The sequence below is a fragment of the Bison bison genome, unplaced genomic scaffold (assembly GCF_000754665.1).
Source record: "Bison bison bison isolate TAMUID 2011002044 unplaced genomic scaffold, Bison_UMD1.0 scf7180017462803, whole genome shotgun sequence".
NCBI lineage: Eukaryota > Metazoa > Chordata > Mammalia > Artiodactyla > Bovidae > Bison > Bison bison.
In genome coordinates, this window is record NW_011372879.1 from 38,933 (window position 1) to 50,959 (window position 12,027).

The 12,027-nt window shown below is 56.0% G+C and overlaps 1 protein-coding gene across 1 annotated transcript in view; it reads left to right on the top strand.

Annotated features, from left to right (window-relative positions):
* FAM193A (family with sequence similarity 193, member A) overlaps positions 1-11,866 on the top strand; it is a gene marked incomplete at its 3' end in the record, with an annotated part of 40,675 nt that extends 28,809 nt beyond the window's left edge. The window contains exons 11-13 of the mRNA XM_010831999.1: positions 8,864-9,062; positions 9,983-10,255; positions 11,587-11,866. Coding sequence (XP_010830301.1) covers positions 8,864-9,062; positions 9,983-10,255; positions 11,587-11,866 — 752 coding nt within the window. The remainder of the gene's footprint in view (positions 1-8,863; positions 9,063-9,982; positions 10,256-11,586) is intronic.
* Positions 11,867-12,027: the final 161 nt, after the last annotated feature.

Consider the following 12,027-nt stretch of genomic DNA (forward strand, 5'->3'; position numbering starts at 1 on the left):
AACCTTTACATTTGTAAAAACAGTCGTGGACGTCATAGTTCGTTCCTTGGGAATTGACCAGGATGTGAAGAGGTTTTCATGTGGTACTGGCGTAATGGGTTGAGCTGGGGACCACAGGGCCTCTGCCCACCCAGAGAGCAGCCCAGTTCTCCAGCTTTTCGGGGCCTGGCGGTGGCGGGTAACACAGCTTGAACGTAACGTGAGTCCTCTAACACTGGCCAGGCTCCGCAGGGTCTTAAATGACAGTCCTCTTAAAGGACTGTTATGTAGAAAGGCACAAGCTTGAAGGAGGGGGCCCTGGGCACCGTGCAGCGGAGGCTCGCCGGCCGGTGGGTGGGGGGGCGGGGGCAGCCAGGCGGGCCTGGCAAGACGGGTGACGGCTGGGAAGGGCGGCACGCGCTGCCTCCCGTCAGAGCCTGAGGCGCGTGCTGCGCCCTAGACGTCGCAGTGCAATCGTTAGGTTTGTCTCGTTCTTCGTACCTTAGATAGCTTTGCCTCACTAGCTGTTTTGAACTTACTTTTATTGATTCGGGTCATAAATTTTAATTTTTCATCAGTTATTCTGGCTAATGTTATTAGCTCTAATCAGTCAAAAATAGAACTCTCCCCAGACTCTACTCATAGACAGTGATTCTCTAGTGTTCGAAAGGGAGCATGTGGCGTGAGAGGGACTTCCTCAGGCCGCACATCACCCCTCACTGGGGTTTGCTGTTTGTCTGCTGGGGAGGGTGCCGGGTGATAATTGTTGGTTTATTAGAGAGCATCCTCAGTTTGTTATGTTCTGTGATAATAAGTGCTTGGTAACCACTCAAATTTAGGCTTAAATTTTATTAGGTTGACTGTTGCTTCCCCAATAGCTCAGTTAGTAAAGAATCCGCCTGCAATGCAGGAGACGCCAGTTCAGTGCCTGGATCGGGAAGATCCCCTCGAGAGGGGATAGGCTACCCACTCCAGTACTCTTGGGCATCCCTCATGGCTCAGCTGGTAAAGAATCCACCTGCAGTGTGGGAGACCTGGGTTCAGTCCCTGGGTTGGAAAGATCCCCTGGCAAAGGGAAAGGCTACCCACACCAGTATTCTGGCCTGGAGAATTCCATGGACTCTATAGTTCATGGGGTCGCGAAGAGTCAGACACGACTGAGCGGCTTTCTCTCTCTGACTCATTGCTCAGTTCAAACACTTAATGACACCTTTGTTAATCGGGTCATTCTAAGTAGCATATTCATGTTTACATTCAAGGCCAGGCTATTTGGACGGTCCTCCCAATCCTTCACCCTTTTCCTCAGGTGAGCATATGAGTTTGGAAGCTGTTTGCTCCTTGTTCTTACCTAAATAGAGCTCCATTTCCTAGTCCTAGGGAACCACCTGGAGAAGAGGGTGTAGAATGTTCTCTCATATGTTCATGCGGGTAGAAATTATTCAAGAATTAATTCATAAAAATCTTCAAGTGAAGTAGTGAAATTTATTATTCCCACTCTAGTTAAAACTGAGTTTTCCCCTGGATCTTGGCCTTTTCTCAGGGTGTTACCAGCAGTGTATAGAAGGATAAAGGAGGGGAAGCATCATCTGGGTCGCAGTCTGTCTCTGTTACCACTGAACTGTAATCCAATAGGTGGATGAGAAAGATTCATGGGTTGAAGAAACTGCAGAGGAGCAGCTGTGAGGCTGTGTTTTAGCCACTTACTGTTAGTGCCAAGATTATTCACTGACGCAATTAAAATATACACTAGCTGGGTGCCATTTTTATTTGGAAAAACGAGATGCATTTGACAGCATACTTGGTTTGTACCTGGTATAAAAATGTTTCTCTGCATAGTCTCACGTCGTCACTTACCAGGTTTTGCAAAGTAACTACTGTGTGTTCTTTGAGTTAGTCTGACTTAGTTGAGTGCTGTGGCGGCATCTGTACCTAAATGCACAGAGCGTGCCCAGCCCTACAGGAGCTGCTGGAGGAGGACCGAGCTGTAGTGGAAGGACATGGTTGTCCTCAGCTCCGTCAGAGCAGGTTTCTCAGCGAGATGCCTGCCCCACGCAGGCGGGGGCGGCCCCGAGTGTGGGCAGCCGTGCCCGCTGAGGCTCTGCTGACCCAGTTCTCTTCCTGCCGCATCAGGGCCTTTAGGAATTGCTGCTCTGGTTAGCTGTCGCCTTTAAGACTGTGTCACTCTAGTTGTGATCTGTAATTCATGCTTTTGCCATTGTGGATAAATAGTACCTAAAATGCTTGGAATGGGTACTGTTAAAATTTTATTTTCTTGAGATTAGAAAGACTTGAAAACTATTTCCATTTTCAGAAGTCTTCATTACCACTGATATGTTTGTAATTTGTATGTTGAGTAATGTTACTTAAAAATTAAAAGTACTTGCAGGAGGTAAATACAGTGGTGAAATACTGAAGAAAAAAATTAAAACTAAGTGACAGGAAATTTAGTTTCCAAATATTTGGGCGTTCTCTAGCTGTCTCTCTGTTGCTGGTTTCTACTTCAGCTCCGTTCTATCCGAGCGCGCACTGTTTCTGGTCTTTCGGGGTTGCCTTGTGGCCCAGGGTGTGGTCCGTCTTGGCAGATGCTCCGTGTTCCTCAGGACAGATGGTCTGCCGTTCTGTGTGCGGCAGGCAGCGGCTGGCTGGCGGTGTGGGGTCCAGGTGTGTTCTTGCTGGCCCCTGCTGCCCCTGTGCCCTTGCTGCGGAGGGCGGTGGAGGTCTGCAGCTCACGGCGGACCTGCCTGCTCTGCGGCAGGCCTGGCAGGCTTGGCCTCACGCAGTTTGGTGCTCTTCTGTTAGATGCTTGTGTGCTGGGGGTTCTCATGTGTCCTTGGAGGGTTGCCCTTCAGTCACTAGGGAAGGCTCCTCGCTCTGAGGTCTGGTCTGCCCACTGAGGCTGCCTGGGTGATTTGCCACTGCTGCCCGCAGCAGGTGTCTTGTCGACAGGCATCGTTGGATCCTGGGGCTTTGGGGGCTGGGGGAAGCTCTTGTTCTTTAATATATTCTGATGATCTCGGCATTTTCATTGGTGTATTTATTCCGTTCACTTTGATTTTTTTTTAATGTGTTTGGATGAATACCCATGTTTGTAACTATTTTCTATTTGTTGCCAGAGGCTTCCTTTTCTGCTTTCTGTACTCTCACTTGAACGTTTTCTGATTCATTTTATTTCCTCTTAGCGTATCAATCACACCTCTTTTTCCGTTTTAACGGTTGTGTTAGAAAGCACCTTCTGACTGAGCTAGGGCCGCTTCCAGCGCTGCTCCTCCACTGTGTGCAGTTGAGCTGCTTGTAACAGATTGTTCCCAGTTCCTGCTTCCGGTCCCTTGTGACTTGCAGGCATCATTTTCATTTATCCAATATTAATCACCCGGTACATTGTTGCTATTATTACTGCAAAGTTTTTTTTTTTTAAGATCAGTTAACAGAAAGATAAGAGATTTTATTTTCCTGATGTTTATTCCTTTTCCATTGCTCTCTCTTCCTTTATGTAGATCCAAGTTTCTGACCTATATTATGTTCCTTCTTCCTGAAGAAAATCTTCCAACATTTCTTGCAGGGCAGGTCTGCTGGACGTGCATTCCCTCAGTGTTTCTTTGTCTGAGGAAGTCTTTATTTCTCCTTCACTTTTGAAGGATAATTTCGCTGGATACAGAATTCTAGGTTGGTGGTTTTTCTATTTTTTCCTTTGAACGCTTAGAACCTGGTTAACCCCACTCTCTTCCTGCCTGTGCCGTTTAAGTGAGATGTCTTCTGTGACTGTGTCCCTTGCTCTGTAGGACAGGGTTTCTTCCCCTCAGCCCACCCCTAGGCCGCTACCAGGATTCTGGCTTTGGTTTCCTGCAGCTGGGATGTGCTGCACCCGGATAGGGTCTCGTGAAGGTCTTGCTGGTGCCCTCTGAGCCTCCTGGCCTGCTCTGGTGCCGGTCGAGAGTTGGGACGTCCTTGGCTGCCACTCCTCCAGGCCTCCTTCCTGTCTGCTCTGCTCCTGCAGACTCCAGCCCCATGCGGAACATCTTTTGAGAGGGCCCCAAGTTCTTGGACAGTCTGTTCTCTTTTTTTGTCATTGTTGGTGCTATTTTTTGGAGGATTTTGTTTGTTTAAATTCTTATTTCTCTTCGCATCTCAGTTTGAAAAGTTGCTCTTGTATCTTGAGGCTCGTCGATTCGCTTCTTGGCTGTGTTCAGTCTGCCGAGTCTTGGTTTTTCTTTCCACGTTTTTTATTTCTAGCATTTCTTTTTGACTCTTTCTTAGAATCTCTCTGCTCACAGTACCAATTTGTTCTTGAGTGCTGACCGCGTTTCCTGTCAGAACCCGCACAGGAGAAGTTTCGGGTTGCCTGCCTGCCTCATGGTCTCCCTGTCCCTTGCTCTGCTGTCTCTTCCTGAACCTCTGACCAGACCTTCTCATCCTGCTTTTCATACCTGTGGTCCCTCCCAGCCTGATCGTCTTCTGTTCTGAGAACTCCTTTCTGGATCACTCTTCCAGTTTGGTGGTTTTCCTGTTGTGTCTAACCTACTCCTTGAGTTTTTAACCCTACTTGTAATTCCTATTTCTAAGCTTTATTTTTCAAAAGCGTTAGAACCTCTCCACGTTCTCTTGTTCCTCGATCACCTGTTCTCTCATCTCTCCTTTCTGTGAGTGCGTCACACATAGTGACTCTGTTTGGATGAAGCTGTGAGGCTCTAACCCTTTTTATTGTGAGGTCATGCATGCTCAGCAGACCCTGAATGGGGGTGCTTCCTTGGGAGGGGACCCCACTTGCTGGCGTGGAGGTGCTGCTGGTGCGCTGGCCCCCGGACCCTCCAGCTCCCCTTGTCTCTGGCTCTGCTTCCTCCCGTGGGACAGCAGGGCCGTCCACTCGTCTCTGTCACCGTGGTGCACACGCCCGCAGGGCGCCCGTCCCTTCTGCACCTCCGCTGGGGCCGGTGTTTCTTGCTGTGTTCTTACCAGTTCCTGTGAACGGTTTCCCTTGCTTTCTCTGTAGCTCAGCACCTGGTTACAGAGGTGTCCTGTGCCGTTTGTCTGGGATCTGGGACATGTCTCCCCTCAACGGACAAAACCCAAGGAGAGCAGGGGAGGACTCACCACCTGAGAGAGAAGAGCCCGCGGCCACGGCGCCTGCTCCTCCCCTGCCGCTGGCCTGGGGCTGTGCTCGAGGCCCCCAGCTTTAAGTGCTGTGTCCTTCCTGTCTGGAAGATGTGTCAAGAAGCAGTTGCCCCATTAGGACGGGGCTGGAGCACAGGTGGAGCGCTGTCTCGGGCTCTCCACAGGAGCACAGGGGTGACCTGCAAACGGTCGGTGAGTTCAGTGCATTGAGGGAGCCTGGTGACGGGGCTCCCACACGGCTGTGGGCGTGCACACCCCTCACCCCCTCACTGGGTTCCTTGTGTGCAGCCACTGCGGACGTGGCTCGCAGAGTTACACGTGGAAAGAAGTATACATTCATTTGGAGTTTGAGGAAGGAAAAGACTGCATGGGGAAGAGGGACATGAATTGATTGCCATTTGCAGGTCATGGTGGGACCTGCAACCTGTATTTATTTGAGTTCACTTCTTCTGAGCTGAGAAACAGCAGAAAGAAGGTGGTACTCTCTGGCAGGAGCACCGAGGGGCCTCTCAGGAGAAGCCCAGCGGGGAGTGACTGTCTCCCCTGCTTGCTGGGCACCCGGCGGCCCTTGCGTTCAGGCGCTGGGTGTTGGCAGCAGCTGCTGCCCGCTGCTCCCCAGGCACCGGGCTCCATGCAGGGCAGGCTGGGTCTCACAGCTCTGCATAAATTCAGAAGTGTGCTTGGCTGAAGTCATCAGTTAGTGTGTCTGGGCTTCCAGTTAGAGCAGAATTGTGCTTCCCTGTGAATCAGTTTTGTCTCAAAGTAAAGAATGCATCAGAACTTCTGTGAATTACAGCCATGTGGATTTGTATAAAGATTAAACTCAGTGCTGTAATATAATAGCGTTATCACACGTGCTTTAAATCGTTCATGTTTTTATGGTGGTGCCCCCAGAGGGTCTAGGTGACAGGTGCCCCCTCTCCCTGGGCGTGGGCGGGCCTCCTGTGCGGATGCCTTCACCCAGGTTCAGCTTGGTAGCTGCGGACCCCTGTGCCCCTTGGCCTCCACCACTGGACCTCCTGTTTTGCATAGATGGCCTTCTGAACCAGACATACAGCGTCACTAGCTTATGTCTCCAGTGTAACAGCTCCGTGGTTACAGTCCTTACTCCACTCAGCATTTGTTGAACAGCAGGCTGTGCCAGGCCCTGTGCTGCGTGCTAGATAAAGGAAAACAGTACCCCAAGCCCTTGGTTTCAGAAATCTCATCGTCTAAAGACAAAAACCTGATCAAATTTGAAAACTCAAAACGCCATGGCGTACCTTGATAGAAATTGTAGACGCAGTGTAGACAAATGGCCCTGAGGGGAGACCCCGGCCCCAGAGCCTGTGGGTGGGCCTGCAGAGAGGTGACACGGGGCAGAGCACTGATGGCTGAGCAGAAACCAGAGAGGCGTGGGTGGCATATGGTCCAGGCCTTGAGCGGACGCTCTCGGGGAGGCGGCGGCGCTCGCTGTCCCCGGGCTCTCGAGGGGCTTGCCAGCGTGCAGCGTGAGTCTGCGTCCTGAGCCGGCCGGCCCGACCACGGGCACAGGCTGTCTGTCCCACCTGCCGGGGCGGGCTCTGCGCACCCCGGGGCCTCCAGCACTGAGGCCTCCCATTTGACCGGGCCTCGTGCTCCGTCCTTGCTCCGTGGAGACTGCCACCTGCTGAGAGTTTCCTTGTCCTTGCCCTTTGCCCCCGAGACTTCCTGCCAGGTCAGCAGGTCAGGCTCCCGCCGAGGTGCTGGGGGTCTGGTCTGCCCTATTTCCTCCGCTGTCAAGTCCCGAATCTGCTCCTGCCTCACCCTCCACCTTCATCTGCCTGAGCCCGTTGAGGGTCGGTGGTGTGCTAAGCTGCTCAGCTGCCCGAGTGGAAGGACCCCGGCCCCGGCCCCTGAGAGGGCAGCAGCATCTTGAACTGGGCTGGGGGGGGCTGGCTTGTGTCTTGGGAGACCCCCCCCCCTTAGCGCTCAGGAAACACTTGCTTCGGGCCAGGCGACACTGAATACTCCGTGCACAGTCTGGTTTAACGCTTACCACGTCCCCTGGAGGGGGGTGTTTCCAAATTACAGATGAGAAAACTAAAGCTCAAAAAGATTGAGTAATCTGCCTGAGGTCACACAGCTAGGAGAGGGCAAGCTGGCCCGTGAACCCCTTAGCCCGTGCAGCCCAGAGGCTGGGACGGGAGGAGAGTTCAGCCCAGCTCCGTCCCTGACTCGGCGCCCCCAGGAGCGGGGCCACAGACCCTCCCTTCCTCCCTGCCTGCCAGTGCTCTGCCTCGGCCCCCACCCCACCCCCACCCCACACCCCCGTACTAACAGCCCTGAGGCACCCTTGTCCTGCTGTTCCGCTCCTCTCCCAGAGCGCCGCAGGCCCACTTCTGCACCCCGCTGACCAGACCGCCTCACCCCGCTGCCTCAAGCCCTCTGCGCCCCCCAGCCCCCCGGGATAGAAGGCACACGGGCGTGTCTCTCTGTGGCCCCTCAGCCCATCGGGTTCTCCCTTGTGCTTGGACGCCGGCCAGCCCTGTGCTCTGGCCTTTCCCTTCCCCACTCTGCTCGGCCTGGCCCTTGGGGTTCTGCTCCTGGGGGTCCTCCCCAGTGCTCCCTTTCCCCGCCACTGCGGAGCTGAACACACTCACTGCTCACATCCATGTCCCAGGGGGTATTCCCATGCACGCCCCGGGGGGGGGGGCCGGGGTGGATGGCGTGTGCTGGTGTAAGCGAGACGCGGTGCGGTAGGTCCAGGCTCCAGGGGCCCCGCCCCCAGACACCTTCCATGATTGGAGGCAAGGCAGTTGCGCCACCAGTAGGTTGGAAGTGAGTCTTGAGTGCTGACGGGGAGAATCCTGGACTCGTAGGCTCGCTGGGGCGGGCCACTGCAGCCTGGGCGCTGTGGGGTGAGAGGAGGGCCGTGACGGCCTCTCCAGGGCGTGGCAGCTCGGCTGTGGCGGGAGGCTCACCCCAGGCCAGCAGGGTCGTGAGCTGCAGTTAGGACGTTCTTAGGAGTAGACACCGTGAGCCACACTGTGGGCCGAGCAGCAGCTTGAAGTCTGGGGACCAAGGGAAGGCCGTGTGTCCAGAGGCCAGGTGAGCGGAAGCACAGGGCAGGCCACACCACGCGCGGGACTTGGTGCTACGTCGGGGTGGGGAGCCACCGGCCCAGCCTGAGCGCAGAGCGCCACGCTCACTCTCAAGTTCCACGAGCCCGCTGCAGCCGCGCCGAGGGAGGGGCGTCGGGCAGGGGCACGGCTGTGGGCTGGGGCCGCCCAGGTGTGCAGGGGGCAGCTGACGGCCAATCAGCCCAGAAACATGTGGGCAGGGCTCTCCTTCCACACCTGGGAGGGTGGGCTCAGCTCAGTGTCGAACCCATCTGTCCCCACACTTCTGCACTCTGCCCAGGTGTGAGGGAAAGGGCCAGAGCTGACCTCTTATCAGTGGCTCCACAGGGACTTTTGACTGGTGATTTGTAAAACGTCAGATGAGAGTGGGCCATCGGAGCAGACCTCGTGCAGATGGCCTCGTCTAAAGCGTGACTCAGGAGCGGCCCCTGGGCTGCCTCAGTGTGTGCGGTCAGCCCCTGAGCACCAGCTGCTCTTCCAGTCTGCGTCTGCTGCCCGTCACACGCGGCCCCGGGTGTGATCAGGTGCGCCTTCCGTGAGGTGTGTTCCCCGCACGCCTGTTCACGGCACGCGTGCCCCCCAGGTTTCAACGATGACTTGTTTGTCTGTAGTTTAAATCCTTACGTAAACAGAATATTAATTTTGATATGTGATTAGAACATTTTTTTTTGTAGGCTTTACCACCAGCACCTGTTCAGAATCACACAAATAAACATCAGGTATTCAGTGCATCTCTTCAAGACCATATTTACCCGAGCTGCTTTGGGAGCACTCCAGAGTGGACTAGTTCTAAGTTTATAAGTCTTTGGGGATCAGAAGTGATGAATGATAAGAACTGGAACCCTGGCACTTACTTGCCAGATACAATTTCTGGTAAGGAACTCGTTAAACCTTCGTTGGAGTTTACAGAGACCTGAGCTGAGCCGATGCCACCTGTTGCCACAGCTCCCCAGCAGGTCCCAGGCCGCTCCTTCCCCTGGCTTCCGCTGAGGGCGGCAGGCCCCCACCCCGTCGGGCTGCTGGTCAAGTCCCGCTGCACCGACAGAGCCGTGCAGGCACTGGGCTTGGCAGCTGGGAGCCTGTGGCCTCAGACATTGGGTCTCCCTGCCCCCGGGCTGCGGAGCGTCTGGGCTCCGGGGCGTGGTGGTCAGCTTTGGTTCCCTAGCAGTGGTGACCACCAGAGCTCGGCCCGGGCAGCGGGGTGCTGTGGCTTGAATGCTGTGACTTCCGTTCCTTCCTTTCCCCCTGCTCTGCCCCTACATGGGCCCTGTCCCTGCTAACAAGCACCTCCCCATGGCCACCTCAGCTGCTGAGGCTCCGGTGCCTTCCTGGCAGGACACGGCACAGATGAGGGCTGCCCGTCTGCCTCGTCTCTGTCGTCCATGTGAGGACGGCCCTGGGGGCCCCAGCCCAAGCCCTGCATGTGCTCGAACAGCAAGCTAGGCTTGATGTCTGGTCTGTGCTTGGAAAGGGTTTCTAGCTGTGTGACCTTGGGCAAGTTACTTAGCCTCTCTGGCCTCAGTTTCTTCATCTTTAGGTTAGACATTAGAGTGCTAAGCTCAGAAAGTGGTGTTAGACATTGAATAACTTTGGGAAAGCACCCAGCATAGGAATCGGCACATAGTAGGTGCTCAGTCAGTGTTTCTTAGATACAGACCAGCTGGCGAGCGTCGTCGCCGTGGACTGCTAATCCTGCAGCCCCCAGTGTTCGTAGTTCAGTCAGTAGCTGCTCTTTAGATTTGACCTAAGCCTGTGTCTTTTGGAAGCATTAATTTTCCCATTCTTCTCTGAAGGGAGTGACTTATTAGGGCCAACACTCTCAGAAGCAAGACCTGAAGCTCCTCCGCCTCCATCTGGCAGTGAAACGGCTGCAGTTTCCGATAATAAAGAGAAAAAGGGTGCTGCGAAAAAGAAGTGTTTGTATAATTTCCAAGACGCTTTCATGGAAGCAAACAAGGTTGTGATGGCCACGTCGTCAGCCACGTCCTCCGTGTCCTGCACGGCCACCACGGTGCAGTCCAGCAGCAGCCAGTTCCGCGTGTCGTCCAGGAGGCCGCCTTCCCTAGGTAAGGCCGCCCGCTGGCCGGGCCCTGCTTCCCTAGGGGGCCCCGGGCTTGGCTGTTGCCCAGCGCCTCGGTGACTGCCTCCTCCTCAGCGTGCCCAGAGGCGTCAGTGTAAGTGACACCCACAGGTGCCCGGGCCCAGGGAGCGTGTCCTCTGGCCGTGACGAGAATGTTGCTGTCACGCTGACCCCTGGGGCTCTGCCACGCTGCGTGCCACCTTGGCGCTCTCCGCACCGTGTGCTGTGAGAGGAAGAGGGCACTGCTTTCAGAACACGGAGAGAGGGATTTTCAGTCGCCTTGAAGCAGGAGCCTTGTGCGGAGCGAGCCGACAGGGTACCAGCCCGCCCGAGGTGTTGCCCTGCCGCTGTGCGGGCCCCTGGTGCGGAGGTGGTGTCGCCGCCGCCCTGATCTGAGCCCAGGGCAGAGCGGGCTTGAAGGCGACGTCAGAGGCACACGGGAGCAGGACCAGAGAGGCCTCGTGAGCCAGAGTTAGGGCTGTGTGGGCGTCGAGAGGAGTAAAGGAGGGGATGGCAGCACTCAGCCAACGTCTCAGGTCCTTCGGGGTCCTCAGGAAAGGGAGCTGGGGGTCGGGGGCTCTTAGGGTCAAAGCTCACTGCTGCCTCGGATACACAACCCATGCGAGCAGAGGCCGCTCCGCGCCCACCCAGAGACTGCCAGGGAGGCGTCCTCACGGGTTTCAGACGTGGGGTCTCTGTTTGGAGATGGCAGCAGTCCCACTGTCTGGGCGCCGTGCTCACGGGTTGGCTCCGCCGGCTCCTGCACGCAGACTGAGGTCGCCAGGCTGCCGGGAACTGGTGCCTTAGGTGCCCCTTGGGGTCAGTGGGAGGACCCTGCACCACCTTCACAGGACTCATGCCCCCAGCGTTTCTGAGTCCAGAATTGTGGACAGCTGGCCTCAGCTCAGGAGAGGTCAGAGTTGCGGAAGGAAGAAAGGAAGTTTAAAAGACCCTGGGCTGGGGGAGAAGCCGCCAGAGGCTGTGGGTGAGGCCTGGGTGGGCTGTGCCTGCGACGGTCCTCCCGGGGGCGCTGCATCCGCAGCCGGGCTGCCGTGCTGGCTTTCCTGCCGAGACGCGTGTTCTCAGGAGCCCGGGCCACACGCCCAGGGCTGAGCAGCTGCCACCCCCACGTCAAGCCACGGGCAGGTGTGTGTGGGAGAAAGTAAACGTAGCAAAGCAGTGGTGAGTCTCAGAGCCAGACGAAGGGCAAGTTTTCTATAGAGTGGAACGTTTTCGGACCAAAAGTTGGTTTTCAAAAAAAAGCAGCTGGCAGTGAGAGAAAGGCCGCAGGCGGTGACTCCAGCATCTCTGTCGCAGGTGACGTCTTTCACGGCATCAACAAGGAAGACCACAGGCACGGGGTGCCGGCAGCCCCCAGGAGCAGCCCCACGGGCCTGGCCCCGCTGCCCGCCCTCGCCCCCGCCGCCCTCTCAGCAGCCTCCACGCCTCACCTGGCCAACATCGCAGCTGTGTCCTTCCCCAAAACAGCCGCCTCCCCTGGCTTTGTGGAGTCGCTCAAGAGCTTCTGTCCTGCTCCCGTGGCCCCCCCGCCCCCCACCACCGATGGCTCTGTCAGCGCGCCCCCCAGCGTCTGCAGGTGAGCCCCGCCTGGCGGGGAGGCTGGGGCAGTGCTCCCTGACCCCCCAGGCGTGAGGGCAGGCACCGTTGGGCGTTTTGGACAGTTAGGCTTCCCGGGGTAGAACTGGTGGTAAAGAACCTGCCTGCCAGTGCAGCAGACCTGGGTTCCATCCCCATGTC